We start from the raw sequence: 20061 nt of genomic DNA, 5'->3' as shown, positions 1-20061 counted from the left end.
TCTTCGCTCTGAAGCGCGACGCAAAACGACATCTTCTCCAAAGTTTTTTGTCTTCCGTTCGATTGATTTTACTTCCTTTTTTTTTTTTTGGGGGGGGGGGGGGGCGGTCACTGGGGGTGGCGGGGATATTATTTGTGAATGTTCACCCGTAACCATGAGGCGGACCCCGCCGCCACCAACGGAATAAAGAGGAGCCCACACACACACACACACACACACACACAGTGTAACACAAATATAACGAACGGCTGTTTCTTATGACGCCCCAGAACAATAAATGATCAATCACGGAGGGGTAAAGGGATTTTTATTTTATTTTTTTTTCAACAAAGTAATCTCACATATTACCACTTTAAAAAAAAAAGTTTGGGTGAATGAGACACGTTTGCGCTGTAGGTTCGCGGGGAGGACGGGTGGAGACGCTGGAAGAGGCGGCGGAGAGGAGCCGCCGGATGGGGGATGACAAGCTTCCCTCTCTCTCTCTCTCTCTCCGCCGTGAAGGTCACACGGGATGTTTCCCTCCCTCGCTCGGGAAAAGAGCGGAGACGGCTCCGACCTGACGGAGGCTTTACTTGTCGCGTAGCCCTTCACGCGCCGCTCCAGCCTTTTACGCAGCGCTTCGTCTTTTTTTACGCAACAAGTTTCGGGGGAGGAGGGGAGGTGGGGAGGAGGGGAGGAGGGGAGGTGGGGAGGTGGGGAGGTGGGGAGGAGGGGAGGAGGGGAGGTGGGGAGGTGGGGAGGAGGGGAGGTGGGGAGGTGGGGAGGAGGGGAGGTGGGGAGGTGGGGAGGAGGGGCGGAGGGGAGGAGGGGAGGTGGGGAGGAGGGGAGGAGGGGAGGAGGGGAGGTGGGGAGGAGGGGAGGTGGGGAGGTGGGGAGGAGGGGAGGAGGGGAGGTGGGGAGGAGGGGAGGTGGGGAGGTGGGGAGGAGGGGAGGTGGGGCGGCGGGTTATCCGCCGACTCGAGAGTCGAACATTTGGAGTGGATGTGAGAAAGGAGGAGGAGGAGGAGGAGGAGGAGGAGGAGGAAGCATGCTGTGTGTCTTCTGCTCCTCTGGCACCGCGCAGGACATCCTCGCCTCATGGGATGTAGCGGGTCCCGGGTCAGGTCCGGCTTCGGGAAGGCGCCGCTGCCCAGGGCGTCCGTGTTCCTGACCATGGTCCTGATCTCCACCTACTTCTTCTACTGCCTCACCGGAGTTTGCGACTCGGTCCCCAGACCTGTGTCGTACCACCAGCACCGGCAGTCCTCGGACGGCGGCTACGACGACGCCCCGGAGGACCCGCGACCCCCGGCGGCGGCGCGCCTCCGCCCGGAGCCCCGCGACGCGCCGGGGAACGGCTCGGACCGCGCGCCGGGCGGGCGCTCCGACGCCGGCCGGCGGCAGGCGGAGCCGGCGGGCGGACGGACGCGTGGCCCCGGGGGCGCCGCGGAGGACGAGCCAGCCGCCGGCATCCCCGTGTCCAACACCTTCGGGACCAAGAGGTTCCCCCAGGCCGTCATCATCGGGGTGAAGAAGGGCGGAACGCGCGCACTGCTCGAGTTTTTGCGCATCCACCCGGACGTGAGGGCCGTGGGCGCGGAGCCGCACTTCTTCGACCGCTTCTACGATAAAGGACTGGAGTGGTACAGGTATGGAAACAAACACTAAAAACAGCCGCAAAAAACAAAACCCCTTCCTTCATTCTTATTGACATGAGCGCGTCTCTGCCTTCCCCGACCTCCCACTGGTAAATGTCGTTGGTGAAGTGTCAGAATCAGAAGGTTATTGTCCATCATCACGGACTTTTATTTTTTCCATCACACATTTAGTGTTGATGGTCGAATTATTATTATTATTATTTTTTATTTTTTTTATTTCCTCTTTTCCGCTTTTAATTTCCTCTTATTGTTGCAAAAATTAAAAATTGTTTTTTTTAATCTTAGTATAATTAGATGTTACATGCAAATAAAGGGGATGATTTCCTGAGAAAAGCATTGGAGTAAGATTATTAAAGTTATTATTTATTATTAATAAAGTATTGCGGTATTATTACATCCTTGTTTTATTATAATATTATTGTAGTTTAATTATATAAAGTTTAAAAAGTAAAATATTATTTGTTTTGTCTTCTGAAATGGAAGTGTAGCCTCCACTGAAATTGTAAAGTACGTCAGTTGATTCTCATTTGCTGAGGCGAACCTGTTGATGTGGAAATGGATATTTTCTCTTTTTGAAGGGTGACAGTGAATTGGGGTGGATTGCATCTCTCATATTTCATGTGCATCCCTATGGGGGAATTGAGCAGCAGCGGGGATCGTGGTACAGTCACAGGTTATAATGCAGTGGGAACAATACAGGCAGAGCAGGTTTATTTGTACACTGTTCATACACGGGGGCATTTCAAAGTGCTTTACATAAGACATAATAGTTATTATGTAAAAACAAAATGGAATAAAAGCATAGCTATAAAAAAAAGAGCTACAAACAGATACAGAAGACATAATTTAAAACAGGCCTGCACACTCAAACATGGCAGGACTGGAATCCGCGCCCACTTTGGTCGTTCGGACTCAAAACCAACTAGAACCTCGCACTCAATGAAAATCTAAAAACACACACAAGCCCAGAGTTTAAAGGTAGAAGTGCGATTTAAAGGTCGATTGTCCGTCGAAGAAGAAAGCGTTTGCAAATACAAAGGGTTGGGACGTGGATTTGGAGGTAGTAAGTGTTGGGGGCAACACAGAGGTCTGTTCCAACAACCTTCAAGCGCTTCGTTTGAACGACTGTGGGTCAGTGTGTGGAGATGTGGAGGGACACGCCAGACTCCAGACTCCAGACTCCAGGCTTCCAGGCTTCCAGGCTTCCAGGCTTCCAGGCTTCCAGGCTTCCAGGCTTCCAGGCAACGTGTTTTTTTCGGCCGGTGAGAACCCAGGAGGCGGAGGCACGGGGCCGCTCTGCCCGCACGTCAGAATGATTTATCTGCGCGGGTTCACGGGTCAGATGAACGGGCGTGTCGGAGTGCTCACCTGGCCGCGGAGGACGGCTGACGCGTCCCCGCCAATGTGGCGCCCGAGCCGAGCGCCGTCTGCAGGGGCCGTGCGTCCGGACCCCCCCACCCTTCCCGGCTTTCGAGCCGATATCCCACGGCGTGATGCGGATGGAGGAGGGCGCCGGGGTCCCCGGGGAGTGGTCCATCATCACGACACCCATTTAAAAGTCGTTCATACCTCTCAGAATCAAACGGTTTATTGATATTGGCCTTGTCTTTGACCAGCGCCTCCCTGTCCACACGCGAGGAGCCCGGCGGCCCACTGATTCCCCAATAGTTTGTTACCATGCTTTGAAATATTTTTAGTGCGTGTACAGTTTGGATTATACTCTGATTTGTGTTTAATGCCGGTGTTTGAGGGGTACAGTACAGCACACACACATACACAGCCAGACACATGGAAATCGGTGGGGAACCACTCGCGCAAATGATGTCAATTCCACAATTTTATAACAGGCCCATAAAAATCTCCATCAGCTACTCTTCTGCTGATAGCAGCTGATCTGGGGCGACCCAGCTGTCGAGGGCTATAATTTGGGCGCAGCGAGGACCCTAAAGCGGGAGCGGGGGTCGGATGGGGCTGGATGTGATCGCCTCCAGATGTGGTGCCGGCTCCTGGACCAGGCCCAGACGAGACCCCGGCCCTGGTGTCAGGGGTGTTTTGGATCCGCCAGCGTAGGATTACCTCCATCACTCAGAGGGAGACGTGGGATTTGGGAGAGCGGAGAGGTGGGGCTCAGATCACAGAGTGAGGGAGGGTGGGGGGGCGGGGGGTATTGAGCGGTGGAAAAAGTACTCACTCCTGTGCTTCGGTGAAACCCTAAGAAGACAGTGCTCTGGTGGAAGTAAAAGTCCACAATTCAAGGCTCCGCTTGAGTAAAAGCATGAAAGCACACGGCGGTGAATGTACTTTAATACCAGAAACAAAAGTTCTTGACATCACACTTACTGTATATGTTTTTAACGGTCTCCTCTTATTGTCGCACAAACGAAACAAACCTTGTTACAAATGGATCGATCGGTTGTATGGGAAAAACTTCCGGTAAAAATAGGTGCAAATAAGCGTGCATAAGGTAGGGGAGTAAAATCACGAAAGGGAAGTACTTGAGTAAAAATACTACCACTTCTCCCTGGGGGAAATGATCCTCAAGTGCAATTACATTGTTTTTCCTTTTGTTCTTCTTCGGGCTGCCCCCCCAGCAGCGTTTCAATTGGAAGCCCCAGGACACATGGAAGCACTTTTACCACTTGTAATTTTAGCGTGCTGCTAAGACCTGTTCTTCTCCTTCTCTCTTCATTAACTTCCCCCCTCCCTCCCTCCCTCCCTCCCTCCTCCGCTCCCCGTGCTCGGGTTACTTCAAACGATAATCATCAAATTGGAAGTGTTTGAAAAAAAAGATTCCCCGCAAAAGCTGCACAAAGTCATACCGCGCTTCCTGCTCGGGGAAGGAACTGAGATACTGGCTTCATAGGTGTTTTTTTCTAATTTTTTGTTTGGTCCTTATTTCGGTTGTCTTCCCAATTGATGTCTCGTGGTTCGGGAGGAGACGCCGCGCCGTGCGTGGAGACAGGGCTCTGCGCGGGATCGGCTCAAACGCCGGGAACTTGCTCGACCGCATTCATGCGTCTGATAAGGTCATATGGAGCCGCCCGGGCCGCAGTCGTCGGGAACGGGGGCGGATACGACAGAAAAAAAACATTTAACGATAGTAAATTCAAAAAAGGAATCGACAGAAAATGTAAGTGTAATACCCCAAACCTGTCCGATGCAAACATTATTGAAGGTAGGGTTATTTTTAAAAAGCTTATTAAATTGTTAATTCCCACCATTTATAACACTCAGCACTCTGCTAGCTCCTCACTGGGACGCAACTCAACGGAGCAAAGGGTTGGGACTCGAAAAAGAAAGAAAAAGCGTTTCATCGACTCTCTTATACTTGCACTAACTCAGCAAGCATAAGAGACTAGAAACAGGAAGTTTCCTTGCTTCCCACCCGCAGCCCGCCGTAGCCAACAGGATGTCCCGGACGCACTGGATGCACCGCAGCCACCGCAAAAATAAGAAAGCGGTTCTAGTTGAAATGTGATGTTACTGAACCATGTTCAAGGAAATAATACTCCAGTGGGAAGAACAATGTGAGTTTCCCTTTTTTTTGTTTTTAAGGGTTAACCCTTTGCCCCATTGGAGTGCACAGTGAGAAGCTGCAGCGGAGCTGAGCTTTTATAAACGATCCACATCCAAGCGACGGTTCAATAGGGCCCTGGGTTGAGAAAGGGGGGCAAGCCATTCCTCCTCTCCTGCTCACCTCTCCCGTCTTTCTTTCCGACCTCTCCCGTCTTTCTTTCCGTCTCTCCCTCTCCCGGCCCTTACATGGGGTGATCCTCACCGGTGCTTTGAAGCAGCTCAGCCCGGGGGGCGTGACGTGTGTTTTTATGACGGTGTCTGCGTAAACAGCCGATCTGACCCAGCCAAGAGAGCGACAACGACACCAACGGCAACATGAGTCAAAGAGCGACTGTCTGTGTCTGCACGTGACACCTGTGTGTGTGTGTGTGTGTGTGTCGGGTTTCTTTTTTGTTGTTTTTTTTACCTGAGAAATCACGTCCTCGGGAGACGGGAGGTTAACGGCGAACGTGATGTTGTGGTCCTGGCTTCCTGGTTGACATCATGGAAGGTGATGCCGTCGTCTGGAATCAGTCACAGAGTCGCTGGGAGTCTGTTCCCCTTCATCTGCACTGAGGCCAGGTGGACACGCTGCGGGAGTGGCAGCTGATCTGTTTTCGTGTGTGTGTGTGTGTGTGTGTGTGTGTGTGTGTGTGTGTGTGTGTGTGTGTGTGTGTGTGTGTGTGTGTGTGTGTGTGTGCGCGCGCATGCGTGTCTGGTTAGTGGATTTATTTCTGGAAGTGGTCATGATTTTGTATTTGTCCATTCATGTGTTTCTGCGTGACTTTGTGTGTGTCTATCTGTTCTGTTTATATACATGTTTGAATGTGAATGTGTTTGTTTGTGTGTGTGTGTGTGTGTGTGTGTGTGTGTGTGTGTGTGTGTGTGTGTATGTATGTATGTGTTTATGTATGTGTGTGTGTTTATGTGTGTGTAGGGGTGAGGGGTTGTGTTTGGCTTTGAGTGACAGAAAGTGTCCATGTGGAACCAGTAGCCGGAGCCTTTCGGCTGTGTGTCACTGACTCTGAGGTCTCACACACACACACACACACACACACACACACACACACACACACACACACACACACACACACACACACGCGTGCACATACTCGTATCAAAGTGATGTCTGAGTAAATACCAATGTATTTACTCATGTTCCCATTCCTATATCTATATGTCTGTCTGTCTGTCTGTCTATCCATTCAAGTGGTCTCCCAGGCTGTGGTACCACAGGAGGTTCATGTTTTTCAAGGAATATTTTGGAGGTCGACGTGTCGATGTCGCTCCCTCGCCTGAAAACCTCCTTGGGCCCGGCACACATCGATGACCTCACACCCGTTCACCACGACACAGAACCCCATCCAGAAATATCTTCAGGCCCCCCCCCCCCCAGACCCGAACCACCCCAAAAGATCCGGTTATTCATCACTGTCTGGCCCGGGCGCCCGGTGCTTCCACATTATCCGCCGGTCTGGACGGAGGGACCGGGAATGATTTCAGCAGACGGATGAGGGCCGAGAGTCCCACTCACCGTCTGTGGCGTGTTGCCAGACGCCGGATCCAAGGGTCCCCGCCCCCCCCCCCCCCCCCGCGAAAGAGACTCGGATCCTCTTTTTCGGCCGTCTCCCTCTCTTTCCCCCGCGACCGGGGCGAGGGGCAGACGCCCGTTGCTTCCCCTCTCCCGCTCGTCCTCCGTCTCCCCCCTCCCATTTGCATGCGTGCGCGCGCTCCCGTCCTCGGAACCGCGGGGCCGGGAAACAGATCTCGGGGATTGCGTGGAGCTGCCGTACGGCTTCAGAGGAGACTCGGGAGCTGATGCTTTTCAGATGTGACCGTGGAGTTTGGAAAACCTCCGCCTTCCGCCGCCGCTTGTCGTGTTTTGGTCGCCATGGCAACCTCGGGGAAACAAACTCATTTGTTGTGCTTTTGACGGCAGGAGGGGAAACGCATTTTTGGTTTGCAGCGCTTCATCTACAGATTTTGGGCGACATATTTCTTTCCCCTTTTTTGGGAGAAGACGCTTATTATGACGGCAATAAAAAGCTGTGCCCCGTTGTCAACACAGTGTCAAGCTTTATATCACGATGACGACCGAGGCAGCGCCGTGATTTATGGAAAGATCGTTACTGCATTTCTATCTGAGGAAAAACTTCAATCCGCCGGCGCTGTCACGGGCATTCTGACAGCTCGTCAATGCGCTGACCTACACCCCTGACACCAAAGGTCTTCCTCAATAGGATTGCAATTAAAAGGCAGCATAAATCCTTTCAGGGCCTGAACGCAGCGGGGCGGGAAAAGGTCAAACATGGAAAACCCTGTCGGCTTTTCAACGGACATGGATTTATGCAAATAAGAATATGAAAGTTATTACAAGTGAATGCAAATGATTTTGGCCACTTTTTATTGTGCTTCCCTTCGATATGTATACATTAGATTCAATTGGAATAGATTTGAATAGATTACATTAGAGTACAGTAGAGTACATTAGATTATAATATCTTACATTATAGCACAGTAGAGTACATTAGATTAGATTACATTAGAGTACAGTAGAGTACACTTGATTGGATTAGAATAGATTACATTAGAGTACAGTAGAGTACATTTGATTATAATAGTTTACATTAGAGTACAGTAGAGAACATTCGATTCGATTACATTACATTAGAGTACAGTAGATTAGAATAGAATAGATTACATTAGAGTACAGTAGATTCGATTAGAATAGAATGGATTACATTAGAGTACAGTAGAGTACATTAGATTAGATTAGAGTAGATTACATTAGAGTACAGTAGAGTACATTGGATTAGATTTGATTAGGATCGATTACATTAGAGTACAGTAGAGTAGATTAGAATGGAATAGATTACATTAGAGTACATTAGATTCGATTGAATAGATTACATTAGAGTACAGTAGAGTACATTGGATTAGATTCAATTAGAATAGTTTACATTCGAGTACAGTAGAGTACATTCAATTGGATTAGAATATATTACATTAGAGTACAGTAGAGTACATTGGATTAGATTTGATTAGAATAGATTACATTCCAGTACAGTAGAGTACATTAGATTTGATTTGATTAGAGTAGAGTATATTCAAGAGGTTTATTCTTCACATACATATACATACTTCCATACATATATGCAGTGAAATGTCAAGTAGAGTAGTAGATTAGATTAGATTAGATTAGATTAGATTATATTAGATTAGATTAGATTAGTTATGTTAGATTAGAGTAGACTAGAGTAAATTTGATGAAATTAGGTTAGGTTACATTACATTACATTACATGAGATCATGGTAGATTAGATTACATTAGAGTACAGTAGAGTACATCAGATTAGATTCGATTAGATTTAGTTTAGATTACATTACATCACATTACATTACATTACAATAGATCATAGTAGATAAGATTAAAATAGAATAAAATAGATCACATTAGAGTACAGTAGAGTACATTAGATTAGATTAGTTTAGATTACATTACATTACTTACAATAGATCATAGTAGATTCGATTAGAGTACAATAGAGTAGAGTAGATTAGATTAGATTAGTTATATTAGATTAGAGTAGACTAGAGTAAATTAGGTTAGGTAGGGTTAGGGTAGGTTAGATTTCCGGTTATGGTTAAATCAAGTTATAGGTGATTTATTCAGGAATAATATCTATCTTGCAACTACTCATCATTGCACTTTTCACTCCACTGGTAAACCCAGTAACTTTTATTAATTGGATTCATCTTTTGTTTTGTGTGTTTTTTAATGTGTTTCATGAAGTTCAATGTTCAAGTTACTTTCTCCCCAAAAATATAATAACCCGAGAGGACAATTCAGATAAAAATGTATAATTTTGATGTGCAAGGGGAATAGACATTATCCTATAAAAAAAAGAGAAATTTACCATGAAGTAAAGTATTGATGAAACTTCAACGTCAAACTCAAAGATTAATTTGAGTTGTGGTCTGTCAAACGGAATCTCAATCCCGAGCCAGTCCATGTGCATACTATCCTAATTTTACCCCAAAATAATAACAAAAAGAAAAAAATAATGAACTGAATCTCTACATCAATATTATTGACACAATACATGTGAACCTAAAACACACACATATTATATTCAGAATCAGATCGGGCCCAGGAAGTTGTCCTGGTGAGGATTGGTGCTTTTCTACAAAGCCTTACCACTCAACAAAGCTTGACAGTTAGAGAAAAAATAAGAAAAAAATAGAATAGAGTCAAAAGTCAATTAAAAATGTAATTACATCAACTAAGAATTGCCATATATAATAAAAAATAGCCGTAAAATCCGAGACAGAAATAGTCAAATATATAAAATATACAGAATAAAATGTTATTACATTTTTATTTAGTGTGACTAATTATTTATTCTACTTCCATTGCCAGTCTGGTGGCTTTCTTATCTATCCTAAAAATGGTTGGAAATGCACTATAATCCAGCAATGCACAAGAAGCAGATTTTTTCGGAGGTGATTTTCCCGACTCCTCGTCGACTGATTGGTCTGGCAGAGCAGGAAGTGGCTTTCTGTGGCGTCGCCTCCTCCGCTGTTTTAATGGTGGCTCTGCACGGCCCCGAGTCCGGGGCTGGATTTCGGTGTCACCGAGTTTAAAAAGCCCCCCCCCCATATGGTGGGGATTAAAATAAATTGAGGTGCATTGTGGGTTTGGGAAGGCTGTAAAATCACGGAGCGATTTTACATTTTAGTCGTCTCAATCTCGTGCCACAGTAAGAAAAGAAAAGGGAAAAAAAAAAAAAAAAACCTTGTGTCAAGAACTATAATCTGTTCTCCTAAAGTTGAACATTTCAGATTCCTGGTATTCACGCCACGTCTGCAACGCCGGAAAACCAAAAAAACATCACGGCCGCCGTCGACTCGGGAGATTGAAAGTCAATGGCTTTGTCGCACGTGATCAAGTACAGCGTTGTTCCCGGTTATTACCGCGCCTTGGAGGAAGGATGAGGGATGGTGTTCAGTCCATGCACGAATTGAGGCGTTTGCAAAAGTTCTGTTTTCAAAAACTCTTGTGAAGTGAATCCAGTGTCTTTGATGTAGAGAGCAGCATGGGGGCGAGGGGTAGGGGTTGGGGGTTAGGGTTTGGGATTTGTCCATAGTCAGGTGAGGACATTGAAATGGGTTTTATACAGTTATTTATTTATATATTTTTAAACGTAAACATTTTTACATTTTTCTATCCTTAAATGAGAAACATGTTTTATTGTAGTTTGAAAATCCAATTTCAAAATTCCACCTTGTGGGCAAAATAGTCCACAGTTCCACAAGTTGTTTGCTTTCACCGAATTTAGGAGATCTGTCAAACATCAGCTCACGAGAGGAGAGTAAATTGTTGCCATATACACTGTGTGTGTGTGTGTGTGCGCGTGCGTGCGTGCGTGCGTGCTTGTGTGTGTGTGTGTGTGCGTGCGCCATGTTCCATTTGGGTGGGGTTGCAGGTCAGTTCCTTCTCGCTCTCTGCTTGATCCTTGGCGCTGTGCTCACGGCTTCCGTCGCTGATCCTCCGTCGCTCTCCTCCGGTTCTTCAGCGACTCCGCGGCTCCGGGTCACCATGGCGACCGTAGTGGCATCGCAGCGTTTTTCATGCATTCTCATTTTGAGGCCTCGCCAGCCACACTGCGCCGTGTTGTGTATGATTTGAAGGTCGGACAACTTGATTGAAAGAGCATTTATGATTCGATTTCTATATTTTAAGATCCAAAATGATTTAAAATTGATTTAAAGAGTTGATAAAGTTGGTTTCTCGTAGCGCTCTGTCTGATCACCCAGGTGACAACCCTAGGCAGCACGAGTATCTGTTATTTATATTAAAAAAAATAATTTTATATTTATATATTTTTAATTATATATTTTTAAATTATTTATTTCAGACTTTTCTACTGTTGTTCATTTTTGCCTACCGCTACTCTCCATCACTCTCAATATTTGTCTATCTATATCCATCTATAATATCCCACTTCATCCAGCACGTTGCAGCTGTGTTTTGATGGCTGCTCTATAAAAACGTTGTAATTTCAATTAGAATGGAATCCTCCAGCGGCGGGTCTGGCAGACCGGCCCCGGCCCGGAGGCTTCCTCTGACGCCCCGCCACGGGAAGTGCTCTCCTCCTCCTGCCTGTTGTTTGCCCTCTCTCTCTCTCTCTCTCTCTCTCTCTCTCTCTCCCTCTCTCGCTCCCCTTTTACGGGCTCCATCTTCCGCCAACGTGTTAATTGTGTCTCGACAAACATTTAGGCTCAGACTATGGAAACAACAGCGAGTCCCCGCTGAGCGCAGTAAATAACAAATGAACCTGTTTAATACGTGTCGGGGCGGAGAAGAAAACTATCTGCTGTGACGATCGACTTTAAAGAAACGGTCTCATAAAAAAAACATCTAATGGACGCCCTGTGTACCTTAAAGCTGTTTAGTAACTCACTACAGGCTGCGTGCGTGCGTGCGTGCGTGCGTGCGTGCGTGCGTGCGTGCGTGCGTGCGTGCGTGCGCGCCGCTGCAGTACTTGAGCGGGAAAAGTCATCATTTTGGGGCAGGAAGTCTCTCTGGGCCACATCCGTGTTCAGCGTTTCATCTTCTTTGTGTCTTGTCTCTGCTGTGATCTGAACCACTTCAGTCCTCAGAACAGAACCGTCCTGGAAACCCGAATGGGAATGGATCTCAACTCCAATGGGGTCTCTCTCTCTCTCTCTCTCTCCCTCTCTATCTTTCACCTGCTTTCTACCGCTCTCTCCCTTTGTTTCCATCTCGCTCCCTCACCCTCTCTATCGATTGAAGTTAAATTTGCTTTTTCGCATTCATTCTTACATTGCCAAAGCACAGCAATTATAATATTACATATAATTACAAATGAACATATAATGAGGTAAAGATATTTAGACAATAATCAAATTAATAAATACATGGACACATTGCAAAAATAATAATAATAATAAAAAATAATTAAAATATGAAAACGAATAATAATAATAATCATAAACAAAGCCGCAGGCAGCAATCCACACACATCCATTATCGACACCAATTACAAGTTTTCGAGTTCCCACGGAACGCAGCATCAGCTGACGCAGCGACGGGGTGACGCAGAATTGCTACTGCAAGAACACGCTTGTTGTGTGTTGTGACTTTATCCCAAAACTGAGAAGGTCCCTGTCTACTTCCTGTCAGGTCCCTGTCTACTTCCTGTCAGGTCCCTGTCTACTTCCTGTAGTCCACAGAGTCCTGCCTCACAGTGTCTCTGTGGAAGCATATCACTCCGTGTGGAAGTTCCCAACATCTCGCTTCCATTCAATCGGACTCAACACTGCATGTCCCTCAGAGGCGTTTCATCACCTCTTTTAACTTTTGGGACTAAAATAAAACGGAGACGATTCCGACCTGTTGCTATGGAGCTGCAAGCGAACTCCATGTGTGAAGTCACAAACACGGAATATGTTTTTAATCTTTTTCCACTCCTACTGTTTGTGTGTTACAACTGGCTCCAATGACGCAAAATAAGGGGGGGACACGGCACTGCATCTGACACCGGGTTAGATGGGAACAGAATGCGTTTATTTACAAAAATGGTAAAAGAGATTAAATATCAAACGAAAAGCCCCACCAACATCAAGCAGGTACAAGACGATGGGCACGCACGCACAGTTTGCAACCACTACAGACCGATGGAGTCTACACCAGCACCTTGCACGATGCTGATGCCTGCCAAGAGCCTGCACATATATAACAAATGGGATGATGATGTCACAAAACGCCCGCTCGACGGACTCATCTCGCTCCACCACCCGACCAGAAGTCGTAGAACCTCGGCGTTTCGGCGACGTGCGAACTTTCTGCTACTTCCGGTAGATATTTGTCGGTTTTGCACTAATTCCTGGGTCCGGATCAAACTTGAACCACGAGATGTCTGAGACGTCCCGGTTCTAACCTCAACCATGTCCGTGGGTTCAGCAATTGTCGTGTTCCAGACAATTTTAGCCTCACCCTCGCTCTCTCTCTCGCGCCCTCTCTCTCTCTCGCCCTTTCCCTCTTTCTCCCTCGCTCTCTGAGCATGTGTTTCAGTTGCCGTGGTAATTAAACTATTTGTCTTTTTCTCTCCATTGAAGAGAGAAAACTTCTCTCAAAATATTAAAAACTTCAATTCACTGGGTTAAAGTTTTGAATAGAGTTAAAGAGTTAAACATCATGGGCCCACATCATTTCCTGCACAGAACAAAGACCCGCGGGTTCTCCCTCCATGATAAGAGCCAATTCTATTGATCGCTCGATAATGAGTGAGAGTCGCCTGTTATTAACTATTCATGAGCACAGAGGGAAGGAATATGGTCGTTTACTGGAGTGACAAACATCACGTCTGATGTGGAGGACACACCTAAGACTGTGGAGGAGAGAGAGGGAGAGAGAGAGGGAGAGAGGGAGACAGAGAGAGAGAGAGAGAGAGAGAGGGAGAGAGGGAGAGAATGCCCAGGACGGCAGTTTATATCCATTAGATACTGACAATTCCATCTCTATCCATCTAAATTCAAAGGACTTTATTTATTTTGATCTATTTTGTGCTTCCTTAATCAAACCTCCTGGTCCCCTAACATGAAACATAGGAAACATACGTTTACATTGCCAAAGTAAGTGGAAAACGACTATGAATACCGAATATGAATAGGATACCTCGATAAAATTTAAAAACAGACAGAAATGTTTAAAGTTGAAATTATAAATACAAATATGTCAAGATAACACCGCTGGGCAACACTGACAAAATCAAACATCACAATATTCTTCAACCGATATCTCGATTATTTGACGATATTTTGGGGATGGTGCGTATCGCTGCGTAAGCATTTGAGAAACAATCATTAATAATGTGAATTAAATGGACAATGTGGATGTTATAAGTAAGCAGGCATTGATTAGACCGGCAAGAACAGTCTATGACATTCAGGAAGAGACAGCATTTAACTTTATCACAATATTACGATAACCAAAGTCCCCGACGATATCGAGTCTAAAATCAGAATATTGATATTATATCGATATATCGCCCTGCCCTATATAAGGAGAAATACAACTATACTTGGTCACCTGCTGGTGTACTTGAACTCCTATAACCCCCCCAGACACACAGACACAGACACACACAGACACACACCAGCACACATGACCATCCAGAGACAGAGGCATCGATTTGATGGAGATGAACGGGGGACAGACAGGCAGCAATGTCGTTGCCTAGCGATCAATGACGGGGTCCTTCCTTATGGGGATCGATGAGCGGGGCGTCCATTTGAAACCCTAAGTAAAGGAGGGAACTCGAAACTGGCTCCCCGGCAACATCGACGACGATTTTATTTTATTTTTTTTAACTCTCTCTCCAAGCTCAGCCCGGAGTCCACCGGCCCTGTGAGCGCCCAGCAGAATCATTTCCATGATTAAAGGGCGTTTCTTCAAAGTCGCAGCACTCACGCCACGTTACGATCTCTAATTACTAACGGTAGTGCGTTGGACTGGTCTGCACTAAAGGTTTGGAAGTCGGAGGACCAGTGCTTTGAATGCAGAGAGCTACCATTTTGAACTACATTCAACCAGTGCTTAACTCCAGACTTATTAAAGGGTCGGCAGCCCTCGACACCCTCGCTTTACCCACACGCCGAGGCTTTACAGACACTTTGCTCCGTCACGTTCAACGCGCACAACTGGTGGAGTCATCCGGAAGGGACGCCGGGCTCTCCGGGCTGGGAGAACCATCTGACCCCGTCTGGAGCTCCAAAGTGTTCTTATCTGGGGTTTATTTTTTCCCCCCCAACACATATCCCACCGAAACAAGCCCCGCACGGTGCCTGGCGTGGGTTTGCGTCCTGAACTGATCTGCTTCCTCCCGTTGTTGTTCTTCGTCGTCATGTGAGGAAACAAAGTCGCCGGAGAACCGCTCATTTATCCAAGCGGCGTCTTGAAGCGATCATCAACCTCAAATCGCGGACCGCAAAGAATCTCAATATTATAACCAGCAAAATAAAACATGTTTTTGTTCCGGATGGCTTTTGAAACACTCCTCCTCACAGACATTTTGAATCGCTCTCCATTATGGACTTCCCTTTGAAGGCTGCAGGATGATTGGCTTCATCAGTCATCTCCGACGGGGCTCCTCCTATTAGCATTTGGACTTCAGAGCCTCTTTTAAAACAGTCGACTCTTGATGACAGCTTTCTGTAGCCGACCCAGAAGTTATCTACGCCCCGCACTCCTTCGCCAAGACTCCAATGTATTTTTCCCGTCGGGTTCTGGATTGATGCGGGGACAAAAAAGTTCTGTGGATTAAAAAAAAACAAAACACAAACGAAGCTTTCACGGGTAGAATGCCGATCACCCCGAATCAGTTCTACTATTACTTCAGTTACCAGCTTGGTAGCAGCTACGTTTTCAAAGCGTCATAATTCACCTTCATCATTCAACATTTGCTGCAGTTCATATCGTACAGTGAGGCATATGCCAGGTCGTACGACTTCTTTATCCTCAGACTTTATTTGATTTTCTTTTTTTCACATTGAGAAAAAAAAGTTTGGCGCGTCTGGTGGGAAAACTCCAAACCGTAAATCAACGTTGGAATCAAATGACTAAACTTGTTGATTTTATTAGAAGCTATAGAACTGTTTTCCTTTCCCGGGAACAGCCCCTGTGGCCGATAAACGGCCCACAGGGGGATTCGTCCGCCGCTTTGAACGTTACTCATTGACCCTTTGTCATGTAAAGCAATTTGTTTCTGAGATTTAAATTTGCCGCAGCAGTGACTGACAGCGTCTCTGGATGTCAAAAAGGGAGACATTCGAGCTGGTGCTGGATCGGTCGGACGCCGCAAGTTACCCACAATTGCCGTGAAGCGAGCGCCTTGGCAGATCCACGGGAAACCAGAGACGGACGGGGACGGCCGCACCGAAATGCTCGCGAATCAAACCGTGGCGTCAGAAGCTTTTTCTAGCCCAAACAGGATCGGAGAGCAGGTGCACGGCACGCGGCCGTGAGCGTTACGTATAGAGCCGCGTGCAGAACCCCCCAAACGGCGAGGCTGGCAGGTTAATGCCGCATCCAACAAAGTTAAAGTCCCATGGATCTTTTGCGCGGCATTTGATGTTATTTGACGCGTATGTTCTTTGTTGCAATTTCACATCCTCCCACATTAGTTCATATCCTGCCATTAGTTTCTGCGGTCGCTGTGTGGTGAAGGAACATTTTCTTTTCTTTTTTTCCTGCTCGCTATTATTCACTGTCGTTGCCTTTGCAAAAAACCCGAGTCTCAAAAACACACTTAATGCGAAGCGGCTCCAAACGTCGAATGCAAGTATATCAAAAACCGTCCCTGTGGTTCAAAGTAAAACTTTTATTTATCGACTATTACGACCGAAGGGACTATTTTTCACTTAACAATCGGCTTCGGGCTATCTGGCTTAATTTGTTCTGTCTCAAAAATGCATGTTAGGAAAATGCCCCCTCCATCAGTAATGGCTGGTGTGCAGTGTCTGATGCACTTTCATGGGTTATTTCCATCTGATTCGCATTTTAGTCGAGTTTTTTTTATTTTATTTTGACTCGGTTTAGCGATTGCGATGGAAGTCAACGGAGGGCGGAAAAAAGTCAACCTTTGATTTCCACATAGCAACCAGAGAAGCAAGAAAACAACAAACAATATTCCATATTGTTTTGTTTTTTTGCCACTTAGTCCATGACAGACGATAAGATATAGTCTGTAGTGTTATGAAACTAATTCACTCCATCGGTCCGGCTCTCTTCGCTGGTGTGATTCATCAGCACATGGCTTTGTTTGGTCTGGTTTCGTCCGGTCCGGGTCGAGGTCTGTAGGGGCAACACTTTAGCCTGCGGGAAAGAGGTCTGGAAGAGGAGCGGCTCAGAAGTCTTAAGGAAATTGCTTTTAAGTAGTTCTTGTGGCTTTGTGGCTTTGAGTCATCGGGCCTGTACTGAGTGGACGGCCCTTCTGCACGACTCACGGCACGCCTGGGGCGGGCTCTTGAGTGTAAACACTCTATGTGGAGCTTTCATCGAATTAAGCTCTCGGCTGGGTTGTTTCAATGTGGGGTTTACCGAAATGTGTTTGTGTTGTTTCAAGCTGCACCAGTGATTAACATGAAGGTAAAGGAGGTGAGATACGTGAGCAACCGATGCTCAGGCTTAGAAGATGCGACACCACTGAGCAATGTTCTGTCTGCTCTTCTTCCAGGAACCTGATGCCTCGCACTCTGGATGGACAGATCACCATGGAGAAGACCCCCAGCTACTTTGTCACCAAGGAGGCTCCCGCCCGCGTTTGCACCATGAACTGCCGCGCCAAGCTCATCGTGGTGGTCCGAGACCCCGTGACCCGGGCGGTTTCCGACTACACGCAGACGCTCACCAAAAACCCCGGCCTTCCGTCCTTCCAGAGCCTGGCCCTGAAGAACGCCTCGACGGGCCTGATCGACACCGCGTGGAGCGCCGTGCGCATCGGCCTGTACGCCAAGCACCTGGAGAACTGGCTCCTGCACTTCCCCCTGTCCCACTTCCTGTTTGTCAGCGGCGAGCGCCTGGTCTCCGACCCGGCCGGGGAGATGGGCCGCGTCCAGGACTTCCTGGGCCTGAAGAGGGTGGTCTCGGACAAGCACTTCTACTTCAACCAGACCAAAGGCTTCCCCTGCCTGAAGAAGCCTGAGGGGAGCAGCAGGCCTCGCTGCCTGGGGAAGTCCAAGGGCAGGCCCCATCCCCAGATCCCCCCGATGGTCCTCCAGAGACTCAGGGACTTCTACAGGCCGTTCAACCACCAGTTCTACCAGATGACCGGTCAAGACTTTGGCTGGGACTGATGCGGGAGCGGTTCTCGTTCGGGGGCCCCCGACGCGCACACGAGTCTCGTGGGGTCTGCGGGGGAAGACATTCTCAGGAACAGAGAATACATGAGAGGGAGGAGTCCTGAAGAGGGAGGCCTCATATCTGGGGCCGTCCTCTTCAGCCCATGAACGTGACACGCGGCATACAGGACGTGGCCCAGGCTCACTGTGGAAGAACCGTCACTGTTTGGGCAGAGGCCAACGTGGACACATAATGCTGTAAGATCTCCTTAATCCAAGCGGGAAATTGAAGCGTCAGCCAGTAACATAATGATGGTTTCGAAAAACCCGAAAAAAAACCATGCAACAGTTTGTTAAGAAAGCGACCTTGAAGGTTACCACCGAGGACGTGGTGCCACCCAAGTGACGGGAAGCGGGAAATAAGCCTGACCTTTCAGGATGCAGTGGTTTGTTTGTTATGATATAAGCTAATATTTATAATATTTCTGTTGAGACCCAATAGATACAGAGAATTATTCTTTTTGTTTTGTTTATGGGAGAAAAGTATTTATTCTGCTCGACCGCTCTGTGGATAATTGACATGACAGTGGGATAGATGTCACACGCCTTGATGAACCACTATATATTTCCGTTATCGTTGATGTTATCGCTGTTTTTATGTTTGAGGCATGTTCATGCGATAGAATTTATGTTTTGAGTTACAAGGGCTATGCAGGTATGTGTTATATGTTTAATTTCAACTGGAGACATGTATAAACCTTGTATATATATATATATCTATATATATAAATAACTTGTATAAAATGGAAGATTCTACTCCCATATTTTATTTAAGGGCTTCAGGCTCCTCTCCTGTATTTGGACAGAATCGACGGGAATTGGCAGGGAGCTCCCGATTCGACTCCAAAATGTGTGTTGTTGTTTTTTTTTGCTTGAGTCGGCGTATTGATTCAATGTGAAAATGATTTACTGCGATTTATGTTGGCATTTTTCAAATAATAAAACAAATTCTCTCAAAGAGAACAATACGCGCATCGCACGTCGTACTTCCGAGGCGTGAAGCTTCTTTGTGGCTCCCGTGCAAAACACACACCATGCTGGTGCGGTCGGAGTTGGGCCAGGACAGAATAGACCAAAATGACGGAGGATAGAATTAAAGGTCATCGGTCTCTCATTCCTTATCATTTTAGTCGCCGCTGATGGGACGCCAATGGAGCTCACCGTTGCGGGAGAGACTCCATATGATACAAGCACGTGGAGAGCGAGGTGCTCCCGTACGTCGCCATGATCTTGACCCCGATGGACGATATTTACGTTGTACTGCGTGTGGATGCTGCTCTAACAGGGAATAACGGAGGAGGAAACAAGGAATCAATGCATCGGTGACCATGACGATTTCTATGCTCTATGCGAGTTGTATTTGACACGTGTATGTATTTAGCCAACACAGGGAAAACAGATGTAGGCGCTTGGTGTCTCCGTCACCGGACGGGGTCCCACGAAATGCTTTACCCCCCGAGGCCGAGGGCTGCAGGCTTAGACGACGCCCCCCGCGGCCCCCGAAGAGACAATCGGACGCCTCGGGTGTTGGTTCGCGCTCGCCAAATTTGGGCAGCGGGGAGGGGGGGGAGGGGGCCTTAAAACACGGCCGCTCCAGTCCACGCTCTCCGGCCGCTCTGGCGTCGGCTCGACCTCGACGTCGTGGTCTCACGGCGCTCACCGCTCCGGGTTGGACCCAACTTCACAATGACCGGAGCGACCGCGGTGCCGCACACTCACCATTCATGCCCCCCCCCTCTCTCTCTCTCGCTCTCTCTTTTTCTCTCTCTCTCTCTCTCTCTCTCTCTCCATTCAACCTTCAATCAAACAAGGCTTAATTGTCCTGACCATGAGTAAACACAGTGCTGCCAAGGCGGAATAATAGAATAATAGCGACATCCAACAAATACTAATCATGTGAGGGGCTGGAGCAGCCGAGGGAACATGGCTGACGAGGGAGAAAAGC

General features: G+C 47.3%; 1 protein-coding gene across 1 annotated transcript; it reads left to right on the top strand.

The window, feature by feature from the left end:
• Window positions 1-1077: 1077 nt before the first annotated feature.
• Window positions 1078-19076, top strand: LOC307237417 (heparan sulfate glucosamine 3-O-sulfotransferase 6-like; the record flags this gene model as incomplete). Its single annotated transcript, XM_080010129.1, has 2 exons — window positions 1078-1628; window positions 17453-19076. The coding sequence occupies 2 exons, from the start codon at window positions 1078-1080 to the stop codon at window positions 18069-18071; spliced, it is 1170 nt and encodes a 389-aa protein (XP_079866255.1). The 3' UTR covers window positions 18072-19076.
• Between the last annotated feature and the right edge of the window lie 985 nt (window positions 19077-20061).

The sequence above is a fragment of the Zeus faber genome, assembly GCF_960531495.2.
Source record: "Zeus faber genome assembly, chromosome: 11".
In the NCBI taxonomy this organism is placed as follows: domain Eukaryota; kingdom Metazoa; phylum Chordata; class Actinopteri; order Zeiformes; family Zeidae; genus Zeus; species Zeus faber.
Note: the sequence above shows the minus strand (reverse complement) of the source record. Positions and strands in the feature narration are given on the sequence as shown.